General features: G+C 56.1%; 1 protein-coding gene across 2 annotated transcripts in view; it reads left to right on the plus strand.

Annotated features, from left to right (window-relative positions):
• The first annotated feature begins 48 nt into the window (after positions 1 to 48).
• Positions 49 to 16,679, plus strand: part of PPP1R37 (protein phosphatase 1 regulatory subunit 37) — a 39,406-nt gene continuing 22,775 nt past the window's right edge. Inside the window, exon 1 of one of the 2 annotated variants that reach the window (XM_045987635.1) lies at positions 49 to 644. In XM_045987635.1, the coding sequence (XP_045843591.1) occupies positions 443 to 644 (202 nt within the window). In that variant the 5' untranslated portion in view covers positions 49 to 442. The remainder of the gene's footprint in view (positions 645 to 16,679) is intronic. The other variant, XM_045987636.1, reaches the window with a different exon arrangement.

The raw sequence follows: 16,679 nt of genomic DNA on the forward strand, positions 1-16,679 counted from the left end.
AGGTTCGCGCTTGCGCGCTGCTCCGGGAGACGGCGTCCACCTCGCCCCGCCCCTCGTATTCTGCAGTTCCGGCTCTGCCGATTCACTGCTCACGTTTCTTTTTCCCGTGGCTCTTTCTGCCTCTTGTTACCCGATTCAACAACCCGCGAGACAACCCTACCTGCAGAGAGCTTAAACTGATTTTCCGCTTTCCTTAGTCCGCGACGTGCGCACCGGCTCTTAACGAAAGTGCGGCCGCGAACGAGCAGGCGCGCGCGAGGCTCGGGGGAGGCGCGTTCGAGCTCCCGGCGGCGACGACTACGACGACCAGGAGAGCGGTGGGAGGCGGCGCCTGAAGCAGCGGCGGAGCCCATGCCCCGGGACGGCGGGCGGGCCCGGAGACACAAGCCCGGGGCCCGGGACATGTCCCCGGGGCCCCCGTGAGGAGGCGGCGGCGGCGGCGATGGAGATCCCGCCGCAGGAGGCGCCGCCCGGGCCGGGCGCGGACGGCGACGCCGAGGAGGCCCCCGCCGAGGCCCGATCTCCCAGCCCCGCATCGTCCCCCGCCGACGGGCGCCTCAAGGCTGCGGCCAAGCGCGTCACGTTCCCCTCCGACGAGGATATCGTGTCCGGAGCGGTGGAACCCAAAGACCCCTGGAGACACGGTAGCTACCGCCGGGGCGCGGGGGCGGGCTCGTGGCAGACCCGGAGTCAGTGCAGCACCCGGCACGGAGGTGGTGCTCATTAAATTGCACCTAATGATGATTTAAGGGGACTGTCGTCAGTTTAGAGCTGCAGGATGTTAGAGACGAGGTGCCTTTTGGGTTGGGAAGGTGAAAAGTAGCTGTTTTTTGCCCCCCTCCCCGCGTCCCCCCTTCTCCAACGCCGAAGATGGTCGTTTTAGGAATGAAGACGATACGCAATTAAAGTTTGGAGGCATGGGAGATTGGTAGGGTAGTAGTGTTTAAGTTCCTAACCCCACCCCCACCCCCGCCAAACAAGGATAGAGAGAGCAGCCAGGGAGGGAAGAGTGGGTCAGCATTGGCGTTCAAAGGCCAGGTGGAGTTTGATGGGCTCATGGGGATGGAAAGAGGTTAAGCTGCTGGTGTGCAAACCTTGGGACAAGAGGTAGTCCTGTTGCTCACTTTTTTGGCTGGAAGGAGGAAGAGGAATAAACCAGCCTGGCCTGTGGCTGCAGAGGAGTTGGTAAATCCTGGGGTTGGGAAAAGGGAGTCAGGGTAAACAAACTCCTAGGAAAGGAGCAGAGGGGATGGTCACGTTGGAGGTGGGTGAGATAGTCAGAGGAGGTGTTAGATCTTGACATTAAAAAGAAAAGTTACTGCATGCCTCCTTTTTTTCTCTCCAAAAGGGAAGCAAAACAGTATCAGTCAATAACAAGCTTTGGGGCTTGGGTATAGAAGGGTCTCTTTAAAAAAAAATTTATTTTATTTTTTTTTTTTCCTGAGAAAGAGTTGGGGAATTGGTCGCCAGAAGGTGAGTGCCTGAAGAAGTTTGCTGGCCTGAGGTGTTGGGAGAGGGAGCAGGTCGGTAGATCTGGGTCCCCTGAAGGTCAGATTCGTGTTGGAGCTGAAAGGGCAAGTCGAGAAGTGTGTGTGTGTTACCTATAGGGCCAAAGTTGGAGAGTCACTCAGTAGATGGGTGCCCCCGTTGAGTCTTTCTGTGCTGAGAGATCTGTCTTGCCAGGGTGGAGCCCACGAAGAGAAGGGTCACAGATTGGTCCTGGCTCAGTAGAAGTTGGTCACTTGGAAAGTGACTTGGCCCCAGGAAAGAGGCGGCACTATTGCTAGTTTATGCAGTGGAGAAATTGTGGCTTTTTTGTGAGAGTGGGGAACATGGTAACTGGAAGCTGAGCACATAGGTAGTCTGCCATAAGTGCCAGTTTGGCGAGTTCTCATTAAAGAGGCAATTTATGATTGTTGGCGTCGAGAGCTAGCCACATCTTGGGCCCTGGGCTCTGGATGGGTGTCACTTTTGGGTTGGAGGACTTGGGCTGGGGAGGGGAAGAGTCATACAAGGTCCTGGCCATACATGGTACCCAATTCAGGGAGTTGAGAGCGGAAGGAGAGAAAGACCTGGCTGAGCCGAGTAGGATGGTGGAGAGTAGACGTTCCAGGTTAGATCCTGACTCCCCTTTACCCACTTCGTGACCTCAGGCTGCTTGTCTTAACTCCTCGGAATCTCAGATTTTCCTGACTGTGAAGTGGGTGGTAATACTCCTCCGAAGGCTTTAAGGGAGGGCTGAATATGGGTGTGTATGAAAAGTAATTGGCCAGGATGAGCTTTCATGAAGTTGCAGTTATTGTTGGTCATTTTCAGGGTGATGTTGGTGATATTAGTCATTTTAGGGGCCTGGGGGGGTCCGCTCATATGCTTGGGACCTGGATGTTTCTGCTTCCCAAGCCTTCAGGAGAGGGACAGAGGTGGTGGTCAGTTTGTGTGCCTGGGGCAAGCAGAAGGGAAGAAGAGCAGTTTGTGGGCTGGAGGGCCATGGTGGGGGCAGGGACAGAGTTGCACAGGGTCGGGGGCAGGGCTGGGGGCAGATTTCTGGTGTGCAGGTTCCCAGAAGAGGAACAGCTGTGTGTAACCAGCTGTTGGATTTTTGAGTAAGCTGTTTTTCCTCCCTGCGCCTCCTGTTTCTTTCTCTGCAAATGGAGGTGCTAATTTCTACCGCCGGGTAGTTGTGAGGATTAAATAAAATAGTCCTTGTAAATTCTTGCCACAGAAATAGCAGCTGCTGTTACCCAGGCGGTGAAGGAGTTTGAGCCGGGGGGGGGGGGGGGGGGGAAGAATGTCAAGAAAGAGGGGTCCCTTGGAGTCTGGCTGGGAGGAGCTGAGGGGACGGTTGCTGATTGGTCTTCCCGGGTAGGGAGAGGTGGTAACAGCTAACAAGCTGGGGGAGTCTCGCCTTTCTGGAAATTTAAAGAGGGACAGCAGGGACTGGTCCGGAGGAGTCCGTGGGTCTGAGTTAGAGCGGTGATCACACGGAGAAGTTGAGAAATCAGTTTCCGGGCTGGCAGAGTGGGTCTCTCTTGGCTCTGGAGAGGGGCTGAGGGCTTGGCCTGGCAGTGAAGGAGTTGGGGGATCTTGGTCCCCAAGCAGGGGAGGGATCATGGGTGACGTTGGTGAATTTAGACAGGGGGATTTGCAGGACAGGGCAGTGGAAGGCTCGTCAATGCCAAGGGGGCAGGTGGCTAGCCTCTGAGGACAGTGGGTTTCTGCCTGGGTTGGGACCAGGGAAGGTAGAGTCCTGCCAGGGACAGAAAGTTGGGCCAAGGGGGTTACCTGGTTGGGAGGCCAAAGGGTCTTCTCTGGGGCCTGCAGGGAGGACTCAGCTAGGCTTAGAGGAGGGGTGGGAGATATGTTGGACTTGGTCTTCAAGCTGTGGGAAAGCACAGGGGGTGTCATTCGACCTATGGACCTGGTGGGAAGGGTGGTGGAGGAGTCACTGTGGGGCCTGCTGTGGGGATGTGACCCCGAGGTCGAGGGTGCGGGGAGAGTTGGCCGGTCTCATGGGAGAGAGGTCACTCGGAAGCTGCTCTTCCATCATAGAGATGGGGAAGTTGCCCGAGCCAGGAGGTGCAGGAGCGCCCCTGAACTAGAGGAATCGGGGACCCCAGCACAGGTGAGCATTCAGGGAGGAGAGCTGGGCCAGGCCCAGACTAGAGTGGTGGCCCAGCTGGGGAGGAGCCTCTGGGGGTGTCTGCCTGATGGCGAGAGCCCCATCAGCCTCCACCAGAGGTCACATGTTGGGGATCCCTGCAGGTGAGACGATTTGGCATGGGGGGATCCCAGGCCTCTGGAGGCACAACCCAACCTAGTGCTCAGAGGGGCCTTGCCTGGCTCCCATCTCACATAGTGTACCTGCCCGCCCACCCCCAACCGTTATTTTCCTTGGGGCACTAGTGGCTATATGCTGTTACCTCTCATGCTCGTTTTCATGCTTGGGGTCTCTCCCCCACTGAAACAGGAGAGCAGACGCTGTCTGTCCTCATTTCCACTTCCTCAGCCTCTCAGAGGGCACAAGGTGATCATGGTGGAATGAGCGCCGGGGGGCCTGTGTGCAGCTATTCTGGAAGGGACAACAGCAGGCCGCTTGTGGGACCTGTGCAGCCAGAGCGTGCTTCCGGCCAGCCCCAGCGGCCGTGTGCCGGGGCCTCCAGCAAGGCCCTTATTCTTGCTGAGCTTGTTTGTTTCCTCATCTGTGAAGTCCTGATCCCTGCCCTGCTGACCACCCAGGCCGTCTGAGCAGATGGGATGAACCCGGCGGGGCAGGGCCTCCTCCACAAGCCAGTTGTGCAGGGATGGGAAGTGGAGCTTGGGGGGGTGGGTGGAAACTGGGAGCGGGAGACGCTGCCTCAGAGCTGCTGGCCTGGCCACCTGTGGGCTCCACTGTCCCCTGGGGTAGAAGTGGGCACTGGGGAGGAGGGGCTGGCTGGCTGCACCGCAGCCCCTGGTGGCAGGCCCTGCGGTCCAGCTCTCCTGGGGGACTTGTGTCAGAGACCCTTCCAGACCAAATTGCAGGAGTGACCCAAGGCTCAGCTCATCTTCCCAGTCCCACGAACGCCGTGTGGGGAGGAGATGTGGGCTCTGCAAGACAGGTGGCAGAGAGCCACCTGTCACTGACACTCCCACACGTGACACTGGCCGCGCTGTGGGAGGCTCGTCTGCCCTCCCTCCAGTCCTGACTATGACTCATTCCCCACTCCTGGACCTCTGGCTCAGGAGAGTCAGTCCTGCAGTCGTGTCGGGGGCGGGGGGGGAAGTTGTGCCCACCAGGAAACTCCTCCTGTGACATGTCCGCAGGGTGAGCGTCCTCCAAAGATGAGGCCACCTCTGGCCACCCGAGTTTGGGGGTTGGAAGGATTGGTGGGGACACTGGCCGTGGTGTTCTCAAATGGGGATCAAAGAGGAGGGACACGCTTTACTGTTGGTTCTCATGGAAATCTGTGTTGTAGATTCAGTCGTTGAAACTGGTTTGACAGGTAGGAATGCACCTGTCGGTGGTAGAAAAAGGCCCTGCGTTAAAAGACTCAGCTCAAGGGGTTCTTGGCTGGTTCTGTTGGTGGAGAGTGTGATTCCTAATTTTGGAGTCATGAGTTCGAGCCCCATGTTGGACGTAGAGATTAAAATAAATAAATAAAATAAGAAAAGGGCGGGGCGGGGGGGACTCAGCTCAGTTTAACCTGAGTGGTGGTGTTGCTGGAGAGCCGGTGGTGGGGTCGGGAGGGGGCAGCTTTTGATGCTTTTGCCCAGATTTCCCTCTGGGCCCAACTTCACACCCTACTGCCGGCGTTGGCATATAACCTGCCGTGTGACTTTGGGTGATTGTTCTCCCTGTCCGAGATTTTTCTGTCTCTGGAACGCGGCTGACAATGGTACCTCCGCATAGGGTGACCAGGCGGATTAAGTGAGATCACAGAGTCCATAGTGCATGCTCATCGGATGTCTCCCTCGTTTTTCCTGCCATCGCCAGGCCCCACCAGCTTCCTGTCTCTGTTGTGTGTTTGCACTCCTCTTTCTCCCCAGCCTCTCCCCCGTCAGAACCCTGCTGTCTTGACCCTGACCAGGCCTGGGAAGGACCTCAGGCTCCAGGCCTTATCCCGTCTGTTACAAGCTGGGTGACCCTGGGCGAGTTGCCCAACCTCTCTGAGCTGAAACTAAGTCAGCCTGTCTTGGCCCACTAGCCTGAGAGGCCGCAAGGGCACCCAGATTCTAGACTTTGAAGCGGCAGCCTCTCCAGACGCCGGCCGATGACCTTGGACAAGTTACACCTCCTCCTGAGCCTTAGTCCCGTCTGGAACGTGGACCCCACCACCCAGCCCTCTGCGCTCCTGGGTGCTGAGCTGCGAGTGCCGCTGTGCCAGGCCAGCCCTTTACACACCCAAAACTCAGGCGAACTGCCCTCCTTCTTTCCACCTCCAGCTCTTTATTTGTGTTCGTGTCGTATTTCCCTCTTCAAGGGCAAAGACTGTGTGCGAGTCACCTCTGTGATCTCGGTCTGGCACACGGGAGGGCCCGGGCACTGGATCAATGTCAGAGGAGTGAGGCTGTCTTCACATCTAATAACCGGTGGTGGTGGTATTTGGGAGAAAGCTCTCGGAGTGGTTAATCCAGTCTGTGCCAGGGGCTCTTCCTCAGAGGTCTGCAAGCTGGCTTTGGCGTCCACCATGAGCTCCCAGAAAGAGCACGCAGACTTAGCGGCCAGGAGGCAGTAGCAAGGCCTTGAGTGAGTGAGTCAGGGGAAGTGCACGTGGGCGTGTGTCTGGGAGCAAGGCACCCGTGCGTGGCTCTCCTTCGTCTCATGCTCCGAAAGTTAAGAACCGTGGAGCCAGATGCCCTGGGCTGGACTAGCTATGACTGAGGCAGCCCTCTGGAAATGGGGGCCGGGAATCTGTGTTTCTAGAAAGCTCCCCAGATGGTTCCAACGGCTAGGTTTGGCTGTCCTTCTGGTCAGGGCTCAGTCCATTCAGACGAGATCGGGCGCGTTCAGGGTGGTATGGCCGTAGACAGGGCTCAGTCCATTCAGTACTCAATCCCGACACTGCCTTTCAGCCCTGGGTTCGGGGTGGCTGAGGTTGTCCTCCCAAACTGGTCTGGGACAGACTGACTTGTCTGACTTGAAGTAACTGCAGAAATTTGAGCTGGGGAGGCAGCCTGCTGTGGTAGCGCGTAGAGGGCCCCGGGTGGAAATCCCTGCTCTCTGGATGACGTTACTGGTCACCCCCCACACATGCTCCCATGCGGCTAAGTGTCTTGTCTCAGTTACCTCTTACCACCACCCTGGGAGGTAGGGGCTGTCCTTCCAATTTGCAGATGAGGAAGTTGAGGCACAGAGAAGTGATGTGACTAACCTGAGGTCACAGAGCCCATAGGCGGCGGAATGGGGCTTCAGGGCAGGCAGTCCTGTACCCTAACCCCCGTGTACTGGCCACATGAGCTCTGGCGTGCTGCTGCGTTCAGTTCTGTGGCCGTACAGGTTCTTTGTTTGAAACCCAGAACCCTTGATGAAGTGGGGATGGCGGTTCTAGCGGTGGTGCTGGGATGAGAAACCGTCCGAGTGAAGGGCCCAGCCCAGGTGACAACTCAGGATGGGGGTTCGCTGTGGCACTTGGCGGCTCCAGAGTCCTGGGAGGTCCATGCGGCTCCCCTGTCCTCAGCATCAGGTCCTTGTTCTGACCCTCGGCCTGAGTTCTCCCTGTGCCGCACGGTGTCTGGTCCTTGGTAGGTACTCGGTACCTCCTGGCTGAGTGTGTGACTCGGTTACCCCATGGCCGTCCGTTCATTTAGCACGGCATGGCCATGCCAGGTGGTAGGGGGGGCAGGGGGCAGGCCCACTCCTTGCCTCCCTGGAGGTCACAGACGAGTAAGGGAGACCCACGGTGAACAATTCCAATCAAACCAGGGTGCCCAGGACTCTGACCAGGAAGAGCTCACAGGTGTCCTTGGGCAGGCAGGCGGGCAAAGGGAGCTTCCTGGAGTAAAGGCTGTCTGAGGGCGTGAAATCCCAGGAGTCGGCCAGGTGAGCGGGGGCTGGAAGTAGGCACCAAGGGCAGTGAGCCAGGCACACCGGAGCAGCCAGTCTCCTGGAGGTGGAGGCAGGAGGGTCGGAGGTGAGGAGGACGAGGCAGGAGAGAGACCACCCAGCTGGGGCCTCATGGGCGGTGTTAGCCTCAGGGCTGTGGGGAGCCCTCGGAGGGTTTTAAGAATGGGCATGCCTGGTATTTTTAGCAGAACTTTCTGGGTCGTATGAAGGGGGTGAGGCGGAGGCTTAGAGACCGGGGAGGCGGCCCTGCGCGGGCTGATAGCTAACACTGTACTTCATTGATACACTTGTCGGCTTTATCTGAACTTCCCCTGCCCCCCAAAGGTTTTGCCATTACTGGTGTTTCTGTGACAGTTTTCCCCCATTTCCATTCTCTTCCTGGATCTCCGAGTACCACCCCCCTTCCGGTCAGTTCATCCTGCCCTTGGGTGGGGTGGCAGGCAGCTTCTGGGCTGCGCATTCAGACGCCTGTGCCACCTCCCCTGTGTGGCCTCAGCAAGTGGCTTCACCTGCGCAGTCCCTTCAGACCCCATATTTCCCAGATCCAGGAAGTTTTAAAAGCTGTCCCAGACCCTGCTGGGGTCTTAGCATAATAGAGCTGTCCTATTCCTCTTCTAAAAAACCTCCAGCAAGTTTTGAATGCAGAACGTATATGGCCCAAGGGCCTGCATTTGGAGACCACGGAGTCCTCAGTGGGCCTCATTTCCCAAACCGTGAAATGGTAGCAGTCCGAGAGGCCTCCCAGGTCAGGCTTTGGAGCCCACTTGGCCAGTCCAGCTCTGCCCCTCGGTGAATCGCTCAACTTCTCTGTGTCAGTGTCCCCATTTGGATGGGGATTGAGGATTAGATTTTTCTGTACTTGGAAAGTGACTGGCACAGTGACTGCCTGTCACAGACCGTCAGTAAAGATTTGGTTAAGTGGAATGAGGTCATGCCCCTGGTGTGCGCCTGCCCCGGCTCCCTCCTCTCTAAAAGCAGGAGGACAGTCCCCCCTCCCCACGCTAGAGGCACGGGCCCAGGTGTAGGTTCAGCTGTGTGGATGTGGGCATGTCCTGAAACATCCCTGTGCCACACTGTCCCCGTTGGTGAAGCCATTTTGGCAGGCGAGTCTATCTCAGGGCTTTCAGACTCCCCGGGAACAGAGCCAAGGCCTAGGGCTTTCGAGCCGGCAGCACAGCCCAGCGTCAGGCAGTTCCCGGACGGACACTGGCACTGCCTGTCCTGACCCTGGGTGCGTCCTGACCCCTGGGGCCGCTCATGTGACGGAGCCTGTGGCCCCTCCGGCAGCTGGGAGAGATTTGGGGCAGTGCTCCATGCTGGAGTGGCTCAGGAGGCTGGAGCCCGGCATGAGTGTGGGAGAGGCAGAGGGGTCCCTGGTTCCAGGAAGGGGTTCAGAGGCTGGATGTCGTCGTGCTCTGGTTATGTCTCCCCGCATTTGGAATACAGCTCCATGAAGGCGGGGCCCGTCTCATTTTGACTCCCCTCGCCATCCGCAGAACCCTTTGCGGTGCCTGGCACTGTGCAGGCCGTCCTGTCGGTTGGATTGTGAGGGATGGAGGCGCACAGTAGGCGTTCTGAAGTTATCCTCTCCCGCTTCCTTACTCTGCAGCAGGCGCTGAGCTGTTGTCTCAGTCGGGGTGGTGCTGGGGAGGTGTCTCCCGACAGCTGCTCAGCCTATGTGACTTGCTGGCGCCCTCTTCCTTTCCAGCAGAAGCCTGGGTCCCCAGCTGCGCTGTCTTTTGCTCCGGGGACATCTTGCTGGATCCCAGCTGGGATGTCCTCCCTGGCCCGGCAGGCGGGCCTCTTCTGGAGCCCACTGGGGTCAGACTCCTGTGCCACCGTCACACCCACCCCTGAGTCTTTCCTCTCTCAGTCTCTGGCCAGCTGTCATCAGCCATGTCGCGGGGGAGCTGCTGTCGTTCTCTTCCTTGAAGCAACAGGGCGGCTGGGAGGGGCTGCCAGGAGATGAAGGCAAACACCAGCAAACACCAGGGAGGTGACCCAGTGGAGGGGTCATGGCCCTGGACCATGGCCGTGGTGATCATCGCAGCTCGCTCTCGCTCTCATGGGGCTCTTACCAGGTCTCAGCTCTTCCCACGCATCTACTCATATAATCTTCGAAACAGCTGGAAGGCAAAAGCCAAGTCACAGGGTGAGGAAGGGGGAGCCATGTTCAATCCAGAAATCGTCCTCCTTCTCTGCTGTGTTCCCAGAAAGCCTCGGAGGGCCCCTTCATAACCATAGGATGGAGTCCGCACCTCTGAGCCTGCTGGGGGCCCTCCCTCCGGACCTAGGGACACCGAGTCCCTCTGCTCGGTGTGCCTCTAGCCAGCCCCTGCCGTTCCTGACTCCCCGGCTGGCTCAAATGTCACCTCCTTGGCACGGTCCTCCTTGGTCCCCAGACAGAGCGCTGCTGCGCTCGCCCAGGTTCCCGTCATGCCTTGGGCTGTTGTTGCTTGTTTGGGTCCCTCTCTCCCCGGCCCCTGGACTCAGACGCTCCACGGGGAACCACATCTTGTCCATGTGGCTCCCCAGAGGAGGCACACCACTGCGCACACCAGGGCATCTTAGGGACCCAGGAAAAATGGGTCTGCTAACAAGTGCCCCAGTATGGGTGCCTCAGAGCCCTTGAAACCCAGTCGTGGAGCCTCAGAGAGGCGGGGGCCCTGAAGAGCATCGGGGAAGGAAGACGCCTGTCGAGGGATCATTTGTTCACCCACTCATATGTTCATTCCTCACTGGCACACACTCATTGTGCCTGTGGGGTGCCAGGTAGACTGCTGCCCCGCTCTCTCACACTCACCCTGCGCGCTCAGGAGGGCTGACCTGGTTCCTCTCTAGCCTCAAGTCATGCTCTCTGACCTGTAACCCCCAGTCCAGAGTCCCTGCACCGGCTTCGGAAGCCTGGCCCTTGCCACCCTCACTGACCACGACTGTGATCACCCTTCCTCATGTCCTCCCTGGGTTCAGGTGTGGCTGCTTTTTCTCAGTTCCCAGAACATGCAAGGAACTTCCCACCTCCTATCCTGGAATGTTGGCCTTGCTGTCCTTGTTCTAGTTTGTCCTTTGTTCCTGGCCATCTGAGTCCCCCATCAGGTGGTCTGTTGATCTGTAGGCCTGCTGATCATCTCTGTTACCCCCTAGACTGTGAGCAGCACTGAGGCATGGCGGGGTTGGTTTGGTGCTCCTCTATCCCCTGGTGCCCACACCATGTGGCACTGTGCTTGGCTCTGAGCAGGAGCTTGTATGGCAGGTGGAGAAGGAAACAATATGCGGTGGGGGTCTTGGGTACTAGACAGGCCCTGCTCTCCTGTAGCCCAGGTCCAGAAAAGGAAGTATGAAGAGGGGTGGGTGCCTCTTGTGTCCCCCTGCCAGAGTTGGCAGAACCCAAAGCTAGCCAGCCTGGTAGAGCGCAGGAGAAGCCGGGTTTGCCGTTGACTTGCTGTGTGTTGTAGGCCTAAGCACTGCCCTCTCTGTGCAGCAAGATGGTGTCTGAGGTCCTTTCCCACTGTGTGTCTCTCTAATAGATCACCCCCAGCACTGAGGGAACCAAATCATGGCATGGAGCTGAGAGAGCCCAGGTTCTGGTAACTGGTCTGCCTTTCCACCTGTGTGGCAGGTGACGCTGTTCCCTGTCCCTCCAACAACAAGGTGTCACAGGTAGAAGGTGAGGATGTCAGTGGCAGGCAGCCACCCCGCTCAGGCCTCCGTCTTACTCTTTGTTTTGTAACTCCCTTCTTTCCCTGGGTGGGGTCCTTGCTTCCTGATCCAGCTCTCCCCATTTTGATCAGAATACCAGGAAGTGCAGTGTTCTCTTGCAGAGCCTCCTTCCTTGCTGGGCCTGGGCTCAGCCCTCAGGATCTGCAGTGCTGTGTTCTTCTGGGCTCCCCATCCTGGCCCTGCCCACTCTGGGTCCTCCCTGTCTGGTAATGGTCTGCCTTCCCCCGTGGACTGTGAGCTGGGGCGTGGCCAAGGCTGTCAAAGTCACTGCTGTGTCTCAGGCGCAGAGCGGATGCTCAGGGAATGTCATAACATGAGGATGGAGTCGGGGGTGGGGGCAGAAGATATGGGCAGGACCCCAAAAGGATGCCCTTGTGGAGCCCTACTTAGAGCTGCTAGGTCTGACAGCAGCCTGACTGTCTGTGGAACAGGCATCCGAAGGCAGGCGCCTGACTCACTGCACCACCCCCAGCAGTTGGGTCCAAACGCCTGTGCTCGCTGACCACCCAGACAAGAGAATCCAGGGCTAGCGCAGGCCCCTTCCCCATCCCCAGAGTACAGATCGTCGAAGGTGTGTGGGGAGGTGACTTCCTTGCTTTATAGATGAGGCAGCAGGCTGGAGAGAAGTGGCCTGGAACTCAGGACAGGGCTCCCGCTGCTATCCTCAGCCACCTCTGTAGCTTTGAGGGGCAGAGTGGCTCGTCCTGGGGGCAGTCAGGGAGACCTGCCTTGTGCGCCTGGATCTCGCCAACTGGCTGTGTGAAGTTGGTATTTAGAGAAAGGATTTGTGCTCTGGGCAAATGGAGCCTCCCCATCCCTGGCCCAGCATGGAGCCCCATGAGCTGGTTGGCTGCCAGGGTCTTGGTTCTCTCCTTTTCTGTTGTGGAACTGGTTGGGGGAGTCACGGAGCGGGCTGTGCAGTCACCCTGGCAGCTGATGACAGTTGTCACGGAGAGGGTCGTTCCCTTGATCCCCTGCCTTTAAATTGACGTATGTATATCGTAAAAAACAAAACGAACTTGGAAAGTCTAATGAAGAAAATAAAAAATCACTTGTTAATTTCACCGTCTGGAATTTTTTAAGGGCTGGATTGAGCTGTAATTCACACATATTTCACCCATTTAAAGGCTTTCAGTGCTTCACAGAGTTGTACATCTATCATCACAGTCGATTTTAGAACATTTCATCCCCTCTAATCCCCGCCCCCCCCCCCCCATAGAAACCCTGCACCCCTTAGCCGCCACCTTCTCCGACTCAGGCGACAGCCGATCTGCTCTCTGTTTAGATTCCGGACGTTTCACATAAATGGCATCACGCAGTCCACAGCCTTTTGTGTCTGGCTCTTTTCATTTCGCCTGATGTTTTCGGAGCTCACCCGCATTGTGGCCTGTGTCAGAACCTCGTCCCTCACCGCGGAAGAGCGGTCCGCTGTGTGGCTGTGTTCCGTTCAGTTTCTCTCTTCATCTGTTGGTGCACATTTGGGGCGTTTCCACTTCCTGGCTGTGATGAACAGTAATGCTGTTAATGCTAAGGGACAAGTTTTTGTGTGCACGTGCGTTTCCTTTTCTCCAGGAATGAAATCACCGGGTCACGCAGAGGCTCTGTTTAGCCGTTGGAGCCACTACCACACTTGCTGTCCCCTCCACGGCACGTGAAGTTCCCGATTTCTCCACATCCTCGTTCATGTCTGCTGCTGCTGCTTTTCTTCTACTCCCAACATGGGGCTCAGACTCCAGCCCTGAGTTCAGGAGTGATCAGGAGTCTCATGCTCCAGTGACTGAGCCAGCCAGGCGCCCCAGCGTCTGTCCCCGTGCTTCTAGCCCCTCCCCCCCAGAGGGTGTGAAGTGGCATCTCACTGTGGTTTTTTTTTTTTTTTTAAGATTTATTTATTTATTTGACAGACAAGAGATCACAAGTAGGCACAGAGGCAGGCAGAGAGAGAGGGGGAAGCAGGCTCCCCACTGAACAGAGAGCCCGATGCGGGGCTCGATCCCAAGACCTGGGATCATGACCTGAGCTGAAGGCAGACACCTAACGACTGAGCCACCCAGGAGCCCTCACTGTGGTTTTGATTTGCATTTCCCTTGATGGCTCATGATGTCCAACATCTTCTCACATGCTTATCAGGCACTTGTGTATCTCCTTTGGAGAAATGTCTGTTCGAATCCTTTGCCCATTTTAAAATTGGATTGTTTGTCTTTTTATTACTGAGTTGTAAGAGTTCCATATATATTCTAGATGCAGGAGTCCTATTGGGGAAACGATTTGCACCACCTGGACTGTTTTCAACATTAAATGCCAGAACGTTTCCTTTCCATCTCTTTTCCGTGGCTGGCTGCACTGCCACAGACAGATAAAAATAAAACTGGGAAGATACTCTGTATCCGTTTGAATAGCCCGTTTTCACTTCATTTTCTCATTTTTTAAAAAGCAGGATTAAAATACACCACTGGGCCATTGTAATTACTTGTAGCCATTTCCGCCTTGCTGAGCATTTGGGTCCTTTCCCATTTTCAGTAGCATAAATAATGCAGTGATGTTCATCCTCGTCCATGAATCTTAGTGTTTGTCATGGGGAGCTTTCTCAGAAGAAATTCTTAGAAGGTGGTTTTACCAGGTCAGAGGGTAGGAGCAGTTGCAGCCTTCGATGAGGTACCATGTGTGCCTCATCCTGAGTGACAGGACTTGATTTTATCCTCTTGATTTCCTTTTTTGGATGAATGAATGAAGAATATTTGCATTGGGGTATCTTGATGCCAAGATGGTGTCCTTTTTTTTTTTTAAGATTTTATTTATTTATTTGACACAGAGGGAGACAGCAAGAGAGAGAACACAGGAAGGGGGAGTGGAAGAGGGAGAAGCAAGCTCCCTGCTCAGCAGGGAGCCCAGCGCGGGGCTGGATCCCAGGACCCCAGAATCATGGCCGGAGCTGAAGGCAGATGTCCAACGACTGAGCCACCTAGGCGCCCCTTTTTTTGTTGTTTTGGGGGGGTTTCTGAGAGAGCAAGAGTGGGGTGGGGGCAGGGGCAGAGGGAGAGAGAATCTTAAGCAAGCTCCAGTCTATGCATGGAGCCTGCCACAGGGTTTGATCTTACAACCTGAGCCAAAATCGAGTCGGGGCGCCCAGCCGAGCCCGCCACCCAGATGCCCCAGTGGTGTCTTGTTTTAATGAGCATCTCTTTGGTAGTTAAACCTATTTATTGTTACCTTGTTACATTCTTTGGGAGTTCCTTCTTCATGCTCTTTGCCCATTTTTGTTTTGGAACCTTTTGTAAGGGCTCCTTCCCTGTTGAAAGTCATTGGCTCTTTGGAATTTTATCTCACTGGTGTGTATTTTTCCTCATGTGTGCTCGGCCTTGAAGGAAAGGGTAGGGAGCAGAGCAGGACACCTCTTTTCTTCTCTCTCTCTCTCTTTTTAAAAATTTTATTTATTTATTTGACAGAGGTCACGAGTAGGCAGAGAGGCAGGTGGAGAGAAGGGGGAAACAGGCTCCCCGCTGAGCAGAGAGCCCGATCCGGGCGTAGATCCCAATGTGGGCTCAATCCCAGGACCCTGAGATCATGACCCGAGCCAAAGGCAGAGGCCCAACCCTCTGAGCCACCCAGGTGCTGTCTCTCTCTCTCTCTCTCTCTTTTTTTTTAAGAGATTTTATTTTTAAGTCATCTCTATACCCAACATGGGGCTTGAACTCACAACCCGGAGATCAAGAATATGTGACTCTACCCACTGCCAGCCAGGAGCCCCGCTTTCCTTCTTAAAAAGAATCCCTGTCTCTCTTGCTCTTTCACTGCATCTGCACGCAGGGCATCCATCCCAGCTGGAGAGCCTCTGAGAGGAGGAGCTCTGGCCGCCAGGTCTGAGAGTGGACGAGGGGGTATCAGCCTGTGTCCTTGGGGCTGTGCAGCGTGAGAGGAGGGTGCTTTTGTGGCAACCAGGCCGGGTCCACTATAAAGAGGGTCTCTGTAAACACAACCACCGCCACTGTTTGGTGAGCACCAGGCTGACGGATCTGGTGAAGCTCGTGGAGACCTTCATTTTGTGACCTGGAGCCATCAGTCGCTTCCCGGGGTTGTGCGCCTTTGCAGAAGGTGACAGAAGTCAGAACAGCCCTGTCTTGGTCTCTGGACACATCCAGTCCGCCACAGTGGCAGGGGCTCGGCTCAGCAAGTCCCAGAAGCCGAGAGTCCAGCTCCTGCAGCCAGGGCCACTGTGTTGTCAGCACCCCACAGGTGCGGGGCCTTTTTATCATATGCCATCACCCCCGAGCAGCTCCCCAATCCCTGTGGAATACCATTTCCTGGCCCCGTGGCATGTGGTTCCCGCTCACAGCTCCTGCCTCGTCTCATGCCGTCCCCGCCCCCCCAATACCTCGGTTTTGCTCCACATGCTCGGTTTCTGTGCTGCCTCTCTCCTCTGCCTGGGAGGGTTTCCCCAACTTTGGCGTGCTGTTTGTTTACATCTGCTCATTGTCTTCTGCACCCCCCAGCCATGCCCCGATGTAAGTGGCTTGGGAGGGGATGTGTGACCGTTGCGTTCACTCGGGCAGACCTGGCATCTAGAACAGGGCCTGGCCCAGAACAGGCACTAAAGGAATATTTGAAGGAATGAATCTCCCACTCTTGCTCATCTTTTAGAGTTCAGCTTAGACGTTCTTTTCTCTTACAGGTTTGTCCTAGCTCCTCCTTCGGTCGAGGTGTGCATGCCCCTATTTTTCCTACCAGAGTGGTTTTTTTTTTTTTTAATAAGTTGCTGTTTTTAATTGTATCTGTATTTGTCTATCTTCCTAGCAGTTACTCCCTGGGAGCAGGGATCCGAATGTTTTGTTCTCCTTCATCTGCCCAGCCTACGTCATTTGGTAGAAAATTGAGGAATAAATATATTCTTTAGTTACCAAACAGACCTCATGAAGGTAAGCGGTGTTGTTCACCTTCTCTAGATAGAGAAACTCAGGTTGGGCAACGAGGAGTTCCAGGCACCCAGTTTCCATCCCTGGAGCCTTTGCTGAACCAGTAAACAGCTCACAGTAACTTGATTTTAATTCTAAACTCAAACTCCCCCAGCGCCTCCGCATCCAGCTGGCCATCTGGTGCCCCTGACCGGAAGCCTGAGGCGGGCAGCCTGAAATAGCCCGCTTGGTTCTGGCAGCGCTGGTTGTCCTCTGATGGGCACCCACTTTCTCAGAGGCCCCCTTCACTGAGCTTGGCCCATAGGCTACCTGGGATTTCAGTGGGCGGCAGTGACGAGAAGCCGTGAGCCACTGGGTGACTTGCGACCTTTCTCAGGCACGTTGGTACCCCCAGCCCTGTGCTGGGTTCCTTGCCTGTTTGCTTCATTTGACCCTCGCGGTGACCTTCACTTCCCCGGAGGCACCATCAGCTCTGTCTCTGCAGAGTTTTTGTGAGCGCTGTTCCTTCT

This window comes from Meles meles, chromosome 19 (genome assembly GCF_922984935.1).
Source record: "Meles meles chromosome 19, mMelMel3.1 paternal haplotype, whole genome shotgun sequence".
NCBI classification, from domain to species: Eukaryota; Metazoa; Chordata; class Mammalia; order Carnivora; family Mustelidae; genus Meles; species Meles meles.